The 16,904-nt window shown below is 34.9% G+C and overlaps 1 protein-coding gene across 1 annotated transcript in view; it reads left to right on the top strand.

Moving 5' to 3' along the window:
- Window positions 1-16,287, top strand: part of LOC145665069 (phosphoribosyl pyrophosphate synthase-associated protein 2) — a 45,468-nt gene extending 29,181 nt beyond the window's left edge. Inside the window, exons 6-7 of the mRNA XM_081732329.1 lie at window positions 1,788-1,934; window positions 8,194-16,287. Coding sequence (XP_081588455.1) covers window positions 1,788-1,934; window positions 8,194-8,352 — 306 coding nt within the window. The 3' untranslated portion in view covers window positions 8,353-16,287. The remainder of the gene's footprint in view (window positions 1-1,787; window positions 1,935-8,193) is intronic.
- Window positions 16,288-16,904: the final 617 nt, after the last annotated feature.

The following is a 16,904-nucleotide window of genomic DNA, read 5'->3' as shown; positions in this document are numbered from 1 at the left end:
TTTATGCCTTTCAGTATGGATGTGAAATCAGAAATTTTGCAACAGGGTTTTTGCTTAGGTGATAACTGCAAAGCAAAAAGGAAAAAAATTAACAAAACGCGTATTCCCTGACAAATGACCGACCTACACAAAGCCTGACCATATATAGAGTGCAATGGCGAGCACGATGCTATAATGAGAAACTCAAATTCTAATGTTGGGGCCGCGGAGCTCAGTGGTAGAACGTTCACCTGAGGTGCATGGGGTTCGTGATTCGATCCCAACTCGCGCCAAGTGAGCTTTATGGTGGACAAACACCATGCGCGTGGGTTTTCTCCCGTTTCCTCCCACTTTCTTCATTCCACCATTTCATTCATTTCTCATCATCACCGTCTTCTTTAGTCTAGCCGGCATAACCGCAAGATGTAAAACTTAAAGATTTTATTATTATATTATTATTATTATTATTATTATTATTATTATTATTATTATTATTATATTTATTTATTTTTCAAATTTTACTACTACATAGTGAATTTACATTGGCAGTAAAATGACACACTGTAAGTTTCCAATGTCTCTAAGTAAAAACAACAGTTACTAAGTAGGAAATCAGTCATGTGACTAAATTACCATAGCAATACAGAACTTATACTTTGAGAACGTAATGGTACGTTGTAAATCAAAACATCAATCAAATTTTCACGAGAAAACAGAATCATGTCAGCAAATACAAATAGCCTGAAATTTATTTCCACAGTAGAAACGGAAAAGAAAGAAATTTGGATAATGAAGTCTGCAAAATAAGAAAAAATTTAACAGCTATCTCAGAGATTCGAACTACAATCGTTTGAAGACACTAGATCGATCACCAACGAGTAACATTTACTAATTACTCATATATAAATTCTGGGTAATGGCACATAAAAGTACTTCATATTTCCATTAATTGCAACAGGAAATTTTTACACCAAACTATTAACTTTCTTAATATTCTGTTCTTTATTTTTAATGTTCAAGGAATTCTCGTCCGATAACAAATGACCATGTGAAGACATTACGTACACTATGTGGTCAAAAGTATCCCTACACCCCACAAAACATACTTTTTCATATTAGGTGCATTGTGCTGCCACCTACTGCCAGGTACTCATTATCAATGACCTCAATAGTCATTAGACATCGTGAGAAAGGAGAATGGGGCGCTCCGCAGAACTCACGGACTTCGAACATGGTCAGGTGATTTGATGCCACTTGTGTCAGAAGTCTGTACAATTCGAGATTTTCACACTCCTAAACATCCCTAGGTCCACTGTGTCTGATGTAATAGTGAAGTGGAAATGTGAAGGGACACGTACTGCACAAAAGCTTACAGGCCGACCTCGTCTGTTGACTGACAGAGACCGCCGACAGTTGAAGAGGATCGTAAAAAAACAAATAATGCCCTTACAAAATTACTTTTCTTGCACAATATTAAGTCGTTGGACTGTGGTGAAATGTGCCAGTGAACCACTGCTACGTGTACTCCCTTCCATTCTTACACATGAAAATAAGTACTGTGACATAGTACATAAAACATCGTGCATCAAACTGTAGATCCACGTCCTATATAGCCTTGGTGGCGACTTCATTGTCCTTATAGTGTTTCTTCATTGTTAATATATCTTGTAATCCTGAAACAAACCATACAGTCCTTTATTCAAAATTAGTTCATTAGTTATTCTTTACATAGAAAGAATTCATCAATTATATTCACTGTACACTTCATTTAACCAGTACAACATAAAAATTTGTTTGTTTGTTTCCAGGATGATATGGTGGATGACGTGCAGTCTTTTGTAGCAGCGGCTGAAGTCCTGAAGGAAAGAGGCGCTTACAAGATCTACGTATTGGCTACGCATGGTCTCTTGTCTTCAGACGCCCCTAGGTTAATAGAGGATTCTCCGATTGATGAGGTAGGTGTATTCAAATAAACCAGAGGGAGGCGCGGTGGCTCAGTGGTAGAACGTTCACCTCCGGTGCTTGGGGTTCTTGATTCGATCCCAGCTCGCGCAGTGTAGACTTTGTGATAGACAAACACCGTGCTCGTGGGTTTTCTCGCGATTCTCCCGTTTCCTCCCACTTTCTTCATTCCACCATTTCACTCATCTCATCATCACCGTATCCTTTAGCCTAACCATGGGACGTAAAACTTAAAAATTTCATTTTTTCATATGTTATACCGCATTCGTGGAGACGAGGTAATGTGGTGAGGAGGAGCTTGTTAGAATCTACCGTCCTTCATTAAGGACACTGTCGCGTTAAGAGATAAGCAAAAATTAATCGAATCAAAGCAGAGAAAAAAAAAAACACTCGAAGTTTAAATATATCGTTATTTTTTAAGGTTACGAAATAGTAGAGCGTCAACCGAGAATGAATTCCTAGTTGTCGGTTTCCGATCTATCTAAAATCTTAATAAATGATTGAATCCAGATTGAATTTCTTTTATATGAAATGTCCGAATATCTTCCGCATATCTTTCATATCTCTATACCGGAAAGTTTTACGTGTGTGTTTGCTATAATGAAATAAATTTCCAACTTGTCTCAATAATCGAAATTAAATTGTGAGAACAACTCTGATGTAATCAATTCAATTCAGACAGAGCCTTTATATTCAAGTTAGCCTTGAAATATTTACATGATTGTTCGAATTACTAAAATTCAGACAGAGCCTTTATATTCAAGTTAGCCTTGAAATATTTACATGATTGTTCGAATTACTAAATTTAAATATTTACGTATTACAATAATTCGGGGGTTTAATTTTGGTATACTACAATAAAGTGCAATTTAAAAGTAATGCAGCGCGACATTAACAAAATAACATTGAAACTGTTAATAAACAGGAAACTACAATTCGATACTCCAAAGGCTTTCTTTCTACAAGGTGTCTATCTGTTATGAAATCAGAAAATGGTCCTGAAAGTTAAGAAAAAGTCACGAAATTTAGCTTTTAGGTCATGATTTTTTTTATCTGTACAAATATACGTACAGACTGGAATTTTTTTTCTAAAAAAACATCAAAATTCACCACCAAAAATGTCTATGGTCGGCTTCAGATGCTACCAAATCATAGGCAAAGCACGCTTCTATCGCATGCATGAAAATTCAACCTGATTCGCACCCAAATTCGCTCTTGAGAATGTTACGAAATTGTATGGTTTGGTAAAGAAAAGGTCACAAAAAAGTCACGAAATTTCATTTTGGAATTTTAGTGGATACCCTGTTCTATGAATTAAGGGAAATGATGAATTGGCAGTGGACTGAGTAAAGAAAGTGTGTAGGAGTTTGAATCATCTGTCATATTCTCATCATAAGAGATTGAGGTCACCGCCTTTTTTAAACATGTTTTTCTATTAATATAGTTTCGTTAACACTTTTAGTAAGGTTGCATTCTTGAACTCCTTGAATAATTTGAGGAGCTTCCTAACATTTTCTTTTTTCGTGCAATCCTTCCCGTTTGTCGAGTTGCTAGCGCACGACTTTGGTACACTGGATTCCGAGTTCGACTTGCGGTGAAACAGCCTTAAATTTGTTACGGCGGTTCGGATTCAGGGGCGTCATTTAGGGGGGCCAGGAGGGGGCAATTGCCTCCCCCAAGAGTTTGAGAAATACATATACTTTAATAAATTGTCTACTAATATACTAGTACAAAACGTGAAAGTCTTATGTCGGTGGTGCTCGTGCCTCTGTCAAGCGAAGTCTGAAATGACGCCCCTGTTCGGATTCTACTTTAAACTGTGAGTCCACATTTCATAATTGGGTGCTAAATTCCAATCAATCAAGCAATCTTCTTTTGTGCAGGGGACCTGCATTCGTTTCCCGGTTCGAGTATGTGTGGTTTGGATCGTACGTCAGATTGTTGGCTCACGCATCTCGTGTAGTTTTCTTGGTAGAAAAAGATATGAAACTTCAAGCAAACTGCATAATGTGAATACCTTAATTTCACCTTTCATATTAGGGTTAGGTTCTTTTTATTTCTTTAAAAAAAAAAAAAAAAAAAAAAAAAAAAAAAAAAAAAAAAAAACTCAATCTAAGAACTGTTTCAGTCTCAATGCTGTTGCTACAGAGTATGAATGCATCTTAATATATACAACAATAATTGCAGTTTTTATTTGTTCAAATGTAAATGAAAACCGATGATGACATGTGGAGTGCTAACTTTTGAGTTCCAGTTCTAGATTGGAACGATGCAAAAACAACACTCCTGAGGTTCTCATAATGTCTTGTATTTGAGGTCATAGTGTCTTTTATTTCATCAGTTGATCACAAGAGATTTGAAAGTATTGAAAATGAATATAAATAAAATGAAAAGTAACGTCGTATTACTTGATCAGATCAAAACAACTGAACCAGTTGTGATTAAATTTCTAGAAAAGTAGACCTTGGCCCGGCCAAATTTGTATCATTCCATTTCGTTGAACAATTACTTTGCACTGAGATGGCTAATTACGAAGGTGTCTATAGAGTTCTTATGTATAACGTGGAAGTGTTAAATTCGTTTCCAACAGCCTATATTAATCAATCTACACATTACTTTCAATATTATCATAATGTTTAGACTGCATGTTAAATACAATTTGCCTCTTACGTAATTATAAAATTTTATTGTATTAGTATCGTACATTAGAAATATAATGTAGATAATTTGTAAAAAATTCCATGTATATTATTTTTCTTCTAAATAAATTTGTCGAGTTGTGACATATTATTAAGTATTCTGCCTTTCGGCAGTTCCTGGGACTAATCGGTTTTAATTTCAGATTTAGGTCCAGAAATGTTTCTTCCATGTTTTTCGATCTTCAGCTTCCTCTTTTAAGTCTCAATATTTTCTTCTGTTTTTCAAATCATCAATCAGTTGTGTTCTTCTTCTTCCTATTCCTCGCTTTCCTTCTATAACGGTTTGAGCAAGACAATTTCTTCGCAAGATGTGTCCAATCCAATTACGAAGGATGCTGGCTAGAAGTGTCCTCTTCTCTCCTATCCGGTTGCTCTGTGGTAGAGCGTTCACCTCCGGTGCTTGGGGTCCCTGGTTTGATGCCAGCTCGCGCCGTGTGGACTTTGTGGTGCACAAACACCGTGCTCATGTAGGTTTTCTCGGGGTTCTCCCGTTTCCTCCCACTTTCTTCATTCCACCATTTCATTCATTTCTCATAATCACCGTCTCCTTTAGCCTAACCGGCATAACCGTGGGACGTAAAACTCAAAGATTTTATTTCATTTTTTCTTTTCTCTTATCCGTATTAAAACATCTTCGTCTCTTGTTCTCTCTGTACAGTGTTAGTATTAGTCCAGTTTAGAAACAATGATTCATACTTTGAATGGAATTTATAAAATAATGCAGCTACACTTTCATTTAAAGTGACTTTTTTTTCTTTTAATATTACAAGCATAACAAAGTAATCATAGCAAAGCAAAACAGTGTATACTTTTGTAATTCCATATACATATATATACATACATATAAATGTAATTACATATATATATAAACTACCTTTCAAACTTGCACAGATTTACGAATGAATGAAGGAAATGAATAAAATCAAAGTGGAAAGCTGCAAATTATCAGTTCTATGTGTTGGTACTTCATTCCGTCTTCCTTGTTCCTCTATTGTGCTACTTTAGTATTTAGGTCAATCGAAGAGAAAGATGAAGTTGCTCTTGGTCGTACTTGTGATCTTGTCTTCGGCCTTGCGAGATATCACTTCGAAGGATATTTGGTCTGCGAGAGTATATTTTTCGAAGCTTCTACTCAAATACCTAACAAGTTACAACCTAGGAATATAAATTTCACAGTAAACTTACCTTTACATAAGTAGAAAGCCAAGTACTATGTGAAATGCTGCCGGTTTGACTATTTTGTGTAATGCTCCATTTGTTTAATTTTAATTAAAAATAGCAGCGGAATTAAGTATTTTGAACACGATAAAAGAATCAGAAGATATTTCATGTGGCACGTTCTTTAGTAATTTGTAGAGATTCAAGTCATAGAATTATTTTCACTTTTCAATCTGAAATAAATATATGCAAGTAATATTGTAATGGTGTTTACGCTTTATTTTTATTGAAACACTGTGGTTGACCGTAAGGAAAGAAAAGGAATGACAAAGGGTGCTAAAAGATGCTGGAAAATTATCTCTAATCCAAACATTTAACACTTCCGGTACTTTTGGTGGACTGATTTTCGCTCTAGTCCTAACTTTACTTAAAACCTTTTCAGCAGCTGGGATTAATCTGATCTCAGTTCCCTGTCTTTTCCTTTCGTCTCTTTCTACTACTACTATTTAAAATTTGGTTCCAAATTTCCTGGTCATCTTGAATTGAGTTTGTGAGAATTTGACAAGACCAAACAGTTTGTGCGTTCTCTGGATCCAGACGACGCAGTTGCCATTTCCAAAACGCACCAACTTTCTCAGCCAGAGAAGATTCGTGATTGCAAACAGATCTGTGGCTACGAATATGAGACAGCTGCTATTGGAAACTTGCAGCAACTACATTTAGGGAAGGAAAAAAAAAATGATATGCTATCAATTTGCGTTAAGGAACAGGTAAATGGTCTTACCAAAGAACTGCTTGAAAAAGAATCCGATGGTTGTCGAATTTTCCAACATCTTTAGAGTTATTGTTTGGGTTGAACGCTAAGTTGGCTCTGTTGGTCTCTCTGGATGTGGAAAGAAGGTTCTATATAACATCTACAAAGACATGTTATATCCAAATAGAAAGTGCTTACATTTGATATCTTTAGAAAACGAAAAAAAAAAAAAAGTACATAGTTTATATTAAGCTCTTTTCAACCACAGTTAAGGAGGAATAGTACCTGTATTCTTTTTTCCTCGTCTTCTTTTAGCATCTTTGCCTTTTCTATGTGAAACCCTCCCCTAAAAGTGCCAACACTGGCTATAACTCAGTCGCCAGCAATAAAAAAAATATTTTATCTCAGAGCTTCTCGAACAATAACAAAAATTAGAACGAAACAATCGATGTAAATGGATACTGCAGTATGTAAGAGATTATTTTTTGAGAACTCTCTGCCAGTGGCGTTTACTAACACAGGCGTCATTACCATCTGAGAAGTTTGTAAAGCTATTTCAGAAAGAGATGCCACTAGTTTATGCTCTGCAGAAAGAACTTGCACCCTTCTAAAGAGTTCGTTAGTTCGCTTCGTAAACGTTAGTGATTTTAGTTCAAAGTCTGTTGAAGAAAAGAACTCATTCAGACAAAATTTACAAGTACATATCAAGAGTTACTGGAAGGAGGATCGAAAACAAGGAAAGTTCTAGGGGAAAAATAAATAAAAAAATAAATAAAAGCTGATACACTTACAAGGCCATAGAACATGCCTTTCGAAAGGTACCATTAACAAATCGTATTCTGAAAACCACTAAGTTATCAAAACTTACATGAAACATTGCCTTCTTATAGCCGTATACAGGGTGTCCCAAAAGTCCCCTGACAGAATAACTGTGTTATTATCAGTTAAAACAAAACGTAAGAGGGGAAACTGTCTCCAGATATTATGTTTTCAATCTAAAGTGATGGAATTTTTTGAAGTGGATGAGCTGTTTGGGCTGTACACTCTTTATGCGCCCAGTGTGAAATGAAAATGCAACATTGCCGTTTACCTAGACCCACAACATATGTGAATGAAGTTACTGTCTTTTACGCTGCCATGTCGATGGCCAGCCCCCAATGTCAAACAGTAACTTCATTCACTTACATTGTGGGTCCAGGAAAATTGCAACGTTGCATTTTCATTTACGATTGAGCGCATAAAGAGTGTACAGCCCAAACGGCTTTTGTGATTTAAAAATCTCCTTCACTTTAGATTGAAAACATCCTATTTGGAGACGGTTTCCCCTCTTACGTTTTATTGTAACTCTGATAATAACAGAGTTACACTGTCAGGGGGACTTTAAGGACACCCTGTACATATCTATTATCTAATCTGCGGATGTGATATTTTATATTAACTCACACTTTTACGTATGGTGTAAAGAAACTGGAATCAAGCAGAAAGATAATATAAAGCAAACGTTGCAGGTACAGGATAATACCCAGCGAAGTAGATTTGTTCCAGTGGCAATTAAATTCCTGCGCTACAATTAATTAGTAAGATGTAGATGTATATTTTAGTGTGTGTTACGTAGTGTAATATAAGTTTTGGGTTTTTCAGGTGGTTGTGACCAACACTATTCCTCATGAACTGCAGAAGATGCAGTGCCACAAGATCAAGACAGTTGACATCAGCATCCTTCTGTCGGAGGCTATCCGCCGCATCCACAACAAGGAGTCGATGTCCTATCTGTTTAAGAATGTCACTCTCGAAGATTAAAGTGATAAACAAGTGATGGGAATGTACTTAAACGAATGTAAAAAAAGATGAGATCCCAAAGAAATGCATTATCATTTGTTGTTTGCCTTTACAGGACTGCTTGCTGTGCTCAGAAGATTCAGGGTTTGGCTATTAAGTTACCGTCTACTTTGTTGCCTTCATTAGTAGATTAAGTTTCTCCATTTTCGTTAGAAGACTGAGTAAATAGATTCTTTATGTGCAGTGAGTTCCCGTTAGAATAAATGTGTTCCAAGGGAAATGGGAATTATATATTAAGGTTTTTATATTGATATCAGTTATTATTATTATTATTACTCCCAACTTGTTAAAGGGAAGGTAAACGTTATTCTCTACTGGGGTGATGATTCGATTAACTCAGAACTTTTTCTTCCGTAAGTTAAAAATATTTGTTGTACAACTCAAATTGAATGTATTAAAACCAATCTACTGCTAATGTCATCAAATAATATTTTGCTTCATACGAGCCGTTTGGCATGTTAAGGTTTCTCTATTAAAATTACTTCTCTGTTTGAGAATTATGGACCGGAGCGTAGTGGAATTACAACGGGAAAATCTGTTTCTTTGTAAAGGTATCGTGTAATATTCAAGAAGTTCGTGTTTTCTAAAAGATTTTACTTTTAACGTTGATGAAAGTTGTAGTATTTAATAAAGTTACGAAATTTGTATTTCAAGTGACAGAGGTAAAGCAGTTTCTATGTTGTACAAGATGCTGTTCCCTTCGAAGGTTAATGATAGGGGTTTCCATTTTGTATTCTCGTGGTTTCGGTCTCGTGTTCAGCTTTTTCTATAAAAGTTAACAATTCTACTGCTTCAAATTTTCTTGGGTCTCTTTTTTGAGCTTGAAGAAGTGGCTGAAACGACTCAAACTATCATTACATCTAACATATCAATCCCTCAGCTGTATAGACCGTTACATTATCAATAACAAATGGACCAATTCGACATAGCAAGTGTCTCCGTCGATCAACAAAAGATGTCGCTTCTGTTGGTGTAGTTATACGAAATTGTAGTTTTAGATACATATATATGCTGACAACACTTTCAAAAAGACATGGAACATATGAGACAACTCGTATGTTTAAATGGCTTGTATTTAAGAATAATCTCTATACGAATATAACACGAATTACGAAATAATGTCTGTATTTTCTTTCAGAAGTAAAGCGAAAACACGATTTTACAGAATTTTTAATTTGCATTTCAAGATTTTGTGCCGTAAAGCGGTATAACTGCTAAAATCTAAACTTATCGACAGCAATGACTTGTGGCTGTACCGGATATATATCAATTACTCAAGTTCCTATTCATATATATTTTGCTATGATTTATTACTGGAAAATCTTTTTGATTCAATTTATTGCTCGTAAGATAATTATTCATATGAACTCATGAATCATGATATGAACTATAGCCCAACAATCCATCTGCTAAGTCTTAAAAACTGAATTTAGTCGATCTAGCGTAACTTTGATCTATTATAATGTGCCATACAGACCAACTATTGAACATTAAATAGAGGGAGGGCTATTAATGTATTTGTGCGTACCTCTCAGTATTTTTCTATCATTTAACTCAACTGTTCATCTATATATCAGTTAATATACTGTAAATGCATATAAGAAATTTTACAAGAAATAAAATGTGGATTTAATTGAAGTATATCTGTAAGTAAGGAGTATACTCGTATCATCACTTACCTTAGATCATTTGTCTCAATATACGATGGACATAACATTTCAAACTCGATTTTCTTTTATTTCTAGAGAATGAGATGTTCGTCGACGTTAGTTCAAGAGACTAGATCGGCGTCTCTTGTTTCAATTAATAGGTGGGAAGGGTTAATACTTTTACAGTGCGAGCTTTCGATCGTGCATCGAGTTGGCTTAAAGAGTATTTTGAACGTAGGGATATGGCCGCGTAAAGGAAAAAGCAGCAACTCAAGGGTTTAATCCAGTATCAAAGTGAGACACGGCCTAATTTAGACAATGTTGAATTCTCTAAACAAGACTTAGTATATTTTCTAACCATAATTTTTGTGATTCCATAATTAGATATCCTATTCTAGTATTTTTTATTATTTTTTTCTATTACGAATTTTCGACAATCTAGTTGTTGCCTATTAGCGAGCTAAGTTCTAGGAATGAAGAAAGGGGGGGGGGGGTTATTCAGGAATAAATTATATTGTATAGGAAACTAGTGGAAAAAATACTTTAAAAATACCAATATGACAAATCCAATTAGTAAAATTAGTAACATTTATTAGAGTATGTATCTTAACTTTTATGAAAATTTAATGAATTTGGGCACATTCTAATTACTACAACCTGACAAAAATTCGTTTAGAGTGTATAACAGATAACCACTACGATGGACTGACGAAAAAAATAGGTGTTTATCATACACGTGGTAGATTTTTTTTTTCAGTGTATTAAATTTTGCGATTCCATTTGCAAATTTCTCCGTTCCTAGAAATCAACTCACTGACACAGTAGACAGCTACATTGTCAAATAATCTCTTTTTCGAAACAAAAGATTTTTAATAAGATAGGTATTACTTATTTTCAATGTGCAACCTCTGCACTCTATTACAAATTGTGGACTGGCATTGCCGTAATATTTCACATAACTTACGTACAGCAGCACAAAATGAATCAGTTTACTCTAGTCTTGTTAGAGTAGTCTGTTACAGTCGTATAGTTTATTTTGAATGTTATATAGCGTATACTAAGTTGTAAAACATTGCAATTTAGTGATGCATATATACAGGGTGGTAGGTAACTCCACCGACAAACTTTGGAAGGTGATTCCTTATATGAAATGAAAGAAGAAAGTTCTAATAAACATGGCACGAAAAACGTCTGATTTGAGAGTTATGAACCGCCGAAAATTCGAAAATTCACGTATCGAAACGCTCTGCCTTAGAAACTACAGGACTGATCCCAAGCGGTTTAAGGAATTACAAAGAAACTATCTAAATATCCATGTTTTACCATTCTCCGTTATCGGCGAAACGAACTGTAAAAAGGAAATTGAGGTATAGGGATACTCCTTTAAGTACTAATAACGCGTTCGTTTCGCCATAACGGAGGATGGTAAAACATGGATATTTAGATAGTTCGCATACTAGTTCTTGTGTAATTCCTTAAACCGCTTGTTATAGTTTCTATAGTTTCTAAGGCAGGGCGTTTCGAAACATGAATTTTCGAATTTCCTGCGGTTCATAACTCTGATATGAGACGTTTTTCGACCTATGTTTATAAGAACTTTTTTCTTTCGTTTCATATAAGGAATCACCTCCCAAAGTTTGTCGGTGGAGTTTCCTACCACCCTGTGTATATATATCAGCAAATCGCAATAGTTTACAAACTTATCATTACAGTATGTAAATCGATGTATCAATGTATTGTAATTTGTATTTGAGAAAAGATGTTACAGTATTTTAATTGTCTTAATTTTCTATATATGATCAGATTCATTTAATGAATATTACTAATGAAGAACTCGTGTATTCGTCTACAATATTCTGTCGTAGGAGAGAAAATATTTTTAAAAAAATGATTTTGTATAGTAATTGAAGAATTTAAAGTTTTCCGTCATACTTGTTGGAGGAGACGTAGATATTGTGGTCGTATTGAACAATTAGATTAAGTTGTGTGTGTGTTGAATGCTATACGCATGAACCGTATTTTGCAGTGGTCATCAGTTATCTGTCGCTTTCGTTGTAAAATATTTATTTCTGTTTATAAGTTAGAAGAAAGAGTATGGGACTGGAAATAAAGGGAAGTTGTGTATAAATGAAGAGAGTACTGGACTGCATAGTTTAATTTCAAGTACAATAGAATGATATTAGAGTTGTTTAGTAAATTTGTTACACGCGTCGTTATAAACTCTTATAGTTAAAGATGCTCCTGTATTTATGTTTAGGTTACAAGTAGTGTGTGTCACCGTTAGGAAGAAAAAAAAGAGACCACAGTAGACATAATCTGTGATACAGTAGTTAGCAGTTTAATTTGCTACATGCACAGTCCATACACAAATCACAGTTTCTTTCAGCAAAATAAAAACTCAGTTATTATTGGCAACAAACAATATACTTTTTAGCTGCATAGAAGTTCCATTTTCTCAAAAACTACGCATCAGAATTTATGATCTGGTTCAGCTCGATATAATCTATCGACTAATTCATGTCTTATCTTCGGACAACATTTTAGTTAAACAGAAAAAAAAATGTACGTAATGACAATTTTCGAAAGTATTTCTTTAACCATACTATGTACTTTTTTTTTCTTAGTTTCAATTCTTACAGTTATCCCCCGTGGCTGAGGGGTTATGATGATGATAATACTGAATGAAATAGTAGAATGAAGAAAGCAGGAGAAAACGGCAGAACCTCGTTTAAACCCACACACGTAGTTTTCAGTCCATCACAAAGTCCACTTGACGCTAGCTGGGATTGAACCAGGAACTCCATGGACCAGAGTTGAGCGCTTTACCACAAAGCCACCGCGGCTTCCTTACTATGTACTGTTATCTTGCGAGTTCCATAATGAAGATAGATGCCAGAATCAGTTTCACCTCAATAAATACCGTTAATTTTTATATTTACAGAGTAATTAGTTTGTTCTTCATGGTATCAAAAGCAACATATTTTGTTCAGTGGAATAAGATTTATCAGTTGGTATTTGTCTCATCTTTGGACGAAATGGTTTCCATTCTTTTTCACCTCAATCATAGGTTGATGGGCAACATGTAAATTTCAAAACTTTTGTCTCCCTTGGGAGAGCTGTTTTATACCTTCATAAGGTCTCTTCTTCGTAACTGCCTTTAGATATTCTATCTTGGTCTTCCTCTTCCTGGTTTTCCTTCTGCCTTTCCCTCCATCAAGACGTTGATCTAATCGGATTGCCCAATAAGATGGTCGAGCATGTTGTTTCTTCTTTTTCCTATTATCTTCATGATCTGTCGTCCTTCATTATCTTCCTTTAGTACGTCTTCATCTATTTCCTTTAGGTTCATGATACGCGCCAACACCACATTTCAAATGCTTCCAGTTTTTCTCAGTGTCCACGTCTCTAATCCGTAAAGCGCCACGCTCCATACTAGAGTCTTAATAAATCTTTTTCGAACATCCAACGATACATTTTTTGATGTTAGCAGGCCTCTTTTCCGATTGAATGTTTGTTTAGCCTGCGCTATTCTGGAACTTACGTCTTTTTCACTTCTTCCGTCCGAAGCTATTAGACTTCCTAAATAGGGGAACGTCTCTTAACGTCTTGGATTTTCTCTCCATCTAGCCATACGTTTGCCCCTTCCTGTTCTGTTCTTGTGTACTTCATGACTTTAGTTTTCTTCCTATTTATCTCCGTTTTGCATGTTTTTTGCAGTGGGCGTTTAAGTTGCTTTGCATTAAACGTCGTTAATATTGTGGAATTAATTTCGTTAGCTTTAACGGAACAGTATTCAAGAGAGGTTAAGGAGCTACCGAAAAGTAATGCGAACTTCTGATCTGATAACTAGTAACCGTTTTTCAATATTGCTTCATTGAAGACAGCAGATTTCAAGTTTTCGAAATTAATAAACTGAAGTATTAATACAGGAGCACTTGTAACTAGTTCAGAGTTTACTTGTTTACCTCACAAACGTACTATGGTCTAAATTCTTCATTGTTTCAGGAAGTTTATTATGAAAACAGTCCTTTGTCATTATATTCTTGATATGTGAATAAATGTAATTTCTTCAATATTTCGGCTGCAAATCGTCACTTCTCATCATGCTGAAATCATCAACCAAAATATTGGAAGACATTAGATTTATCCACATGCATAGGATATAGTGAAGTACGATAGTTCAGTTTGTATGTATTCTCGATGCGTATAGTGGAAACATAGTTGAAGTTTTTCGTTCTTGGGCGATTCATCTAAAAGACCTTTGAAATGTCAGGAACACATCTTTGATGGTAGTTTTTTGTAAACACTAAAAGTAATCATGATGTAAAATTTTAACGTTATTTTATGTCTTTACTTATTATTTTGAAAAATGTAAACTTTATGTGTAAAGCCTTTAACCGTTGCTCTTAAACATTATTGTTTGTTGAAAACATAAAATCTTCAAACATGGGCACTAAAGTAATACTACATTTTTGTATGCTTCGTATGAGGGAAAATAATTTCTGTTCATAGAAGAGAAAAACTGGATTTCTTGTTACAAAACTCATCGCTTGCTGAGGTAACGAGGGATCGAACTCTGTTCTCTGTGTTGCTTCCGCTAAATTACAAATGACTTCGCCAGTGTAAGGAGTGTATAATCATAGTTCCGTTCACGGAAAGAATGAGCACCAGACATACAAATTAATTTGAGACTGACCTTGTTCTGGTTTTATCTTGTCATTAAATACGTATTGCCTTAAATCGTAAACGTATTGCAAAACTATTCTAGTCTCATAAATATACCTCGAATGCTGAAGGAACAAAGAAATCATCGTTTTCTCTCTCAGGTTGTGTTACGCTTTGCTCATAACCATGCTCTGAAAGCATCTTCGACCTTTCTGTGCCAAATAAGATTTCAGTTAACTGGCGTCGAACTGCACGCGCACTGTGCTCACAAAGTCATTCCTAGAGTCTGCTTAGATGAGGCTCGAGAAACGAGCAACAATCAGAACACTGATGAATGTTGCAGGTAGCATAACCATTCAGCAAGAGAAGAGAGGGGTTTCAATCCTCACCGGTCAAACGCTCGGATTTATCTGTTCTGATATCATCAGTAAAGTTTCACCTTTGATAACACCTGGATGACGTCAGCCTCGTCATAAATCCTCTCTTTGTTTCACAACACAGCAACAGAGTTAGATATAAAATCGGAGAGGAGTTCAATGTCTTCAGCTGAGTGATCAGTTTTGTACTGGTTTCATTTGCTACTTATTTTGCCCATCTTACGATCACTTTTCTAGCAAATTTTGGAGAAATTTTAAATTGTTTATTATTTAGGTAAACGAACAGGAGAGGAATATGTTTGTAACTTGTTAACAAAGTGCAATAATCATATCAGATGCATAATATTCAATTTATATATTCAGAAGTTTCTGTGAAGTATCGATTCGAATCAAAACAAAAAAAAATATTGTAGGTATTTCCTTTTTTTCTGAGAATATTAGTATATTTTAAGCAGCAGATGAATCTGTGTTGTGGTTATCACGATTTAAAATTACATTACAGTTTGTGATGTAAAATAATTCAGAATGAATTCAGAGTTTTCATTTCAAGTGAAACATTAGTGTTGTAATCCTCAAAAATTACTTTAATCCAGAAAAATATGAGGAAAACTTCACAGGAAATAGTATTTAAAATAATAATCAGAAATTCGTTAAACGTTTTCATTTGTTTAATAACTTCAGTAGTCTCAAAAATAAAGAATTCATATCAATATATCGCAGTCTTTCCGTTCAGTTGTCTAGTAATGTATACTGAGTTATTCGATAAGTACAGTCGAGGACGAAAGTTGCTGACCATTTAACTCGTTTCTTCCAATTATCTTTATTTCGTTTTATTACGTATTTTACAAAATATAACTACTAATATTGACAGAGAATGTATTTGGCAAGTAAGTGCTGCTTGTATTAATGTGTATGACTTTCTCTTCTTGTTTTAAAAAATCCCTTACTCCATCAAATAAAGAAAATGCATTTAGTTGTATGTGTGTCTCGTAAAATCCTTTTAGGAAATGTATTTGTAAGAATCCGTATCGATTATTACATTGAAGCTCATTTTAGTATTCTGTATCTTAGGTTATCATTATTGTGATTCTTAGTGCTCTAGAGTAGTAGTTTACAGTTTTACAATACTGTACCTTGTCCTTGAATAAAGTGATTTGTTTTCTCAGCATGGCTGTACATATGTAATTGTTGATGTATAAAGTTTTTTTTAAAAAGAAGTGGATACGTCCGGGAAGCAATTTATGAAATGTCGCTGGAAATATTTCTGCGGGCATGGAGTTAGACAAAGGACTATGGGAAGTGTTTGCTAAGAGAATAAAGAGTATGTTCTATGCCAGTGGATGTGTGTGTATCACGTGCTCATATAGGAGAAGGAAGCAGAATTTAAAGTGTTACCGGTGTGACATGCAAGGTATACTTTCAGAGTAAATCTGTTTTACAAGCCATGCGTGGATTGCGTATATTGTATGCTAACTAAATTGTGAACTATATACCAATCATTTTTATGGTTAAACGTCGGAGGATTCCCTATAAAATGAATGTGAACCCTTTTAACAGGTAGTGATGTAAGAAACATTTGTAAATCGTTTTCCACTAGATGTAACCATTGTTACTCGAAGAACTTTGATTGTTTACAAAATCTCTTCATAACTCTTTGATTCGGAGATGATGCCAACGGTTCTTACATGTCATTTATTAACAACTCATTTATTAGTCCGCATGGAATGACTTTTTCGTGCCTTAATTATACTGGTATTCAGTTGAAATTTTGTGGAATAGGTGGCTTACAACAATTGAATATACAAGATGTCTCAAAAGTCCC

This window comes from Thermobia domestica, chromosome 11 (assembly GCF_964235325.1).
Source record: "Thermobia domestica chromosome 11, izTheDome1.hap1.1, whole genome shotgun sequence".
NCBI classification, from domain to species: Eukaryota; Metazoa; Arthropoda; class Insecta; order Zygentoma; family Lepismatidae; genus Thermobia; species Thermobia domestica.
This window is presented reverse-complemented; position numbering and strand designations above follow the sequence as displayed.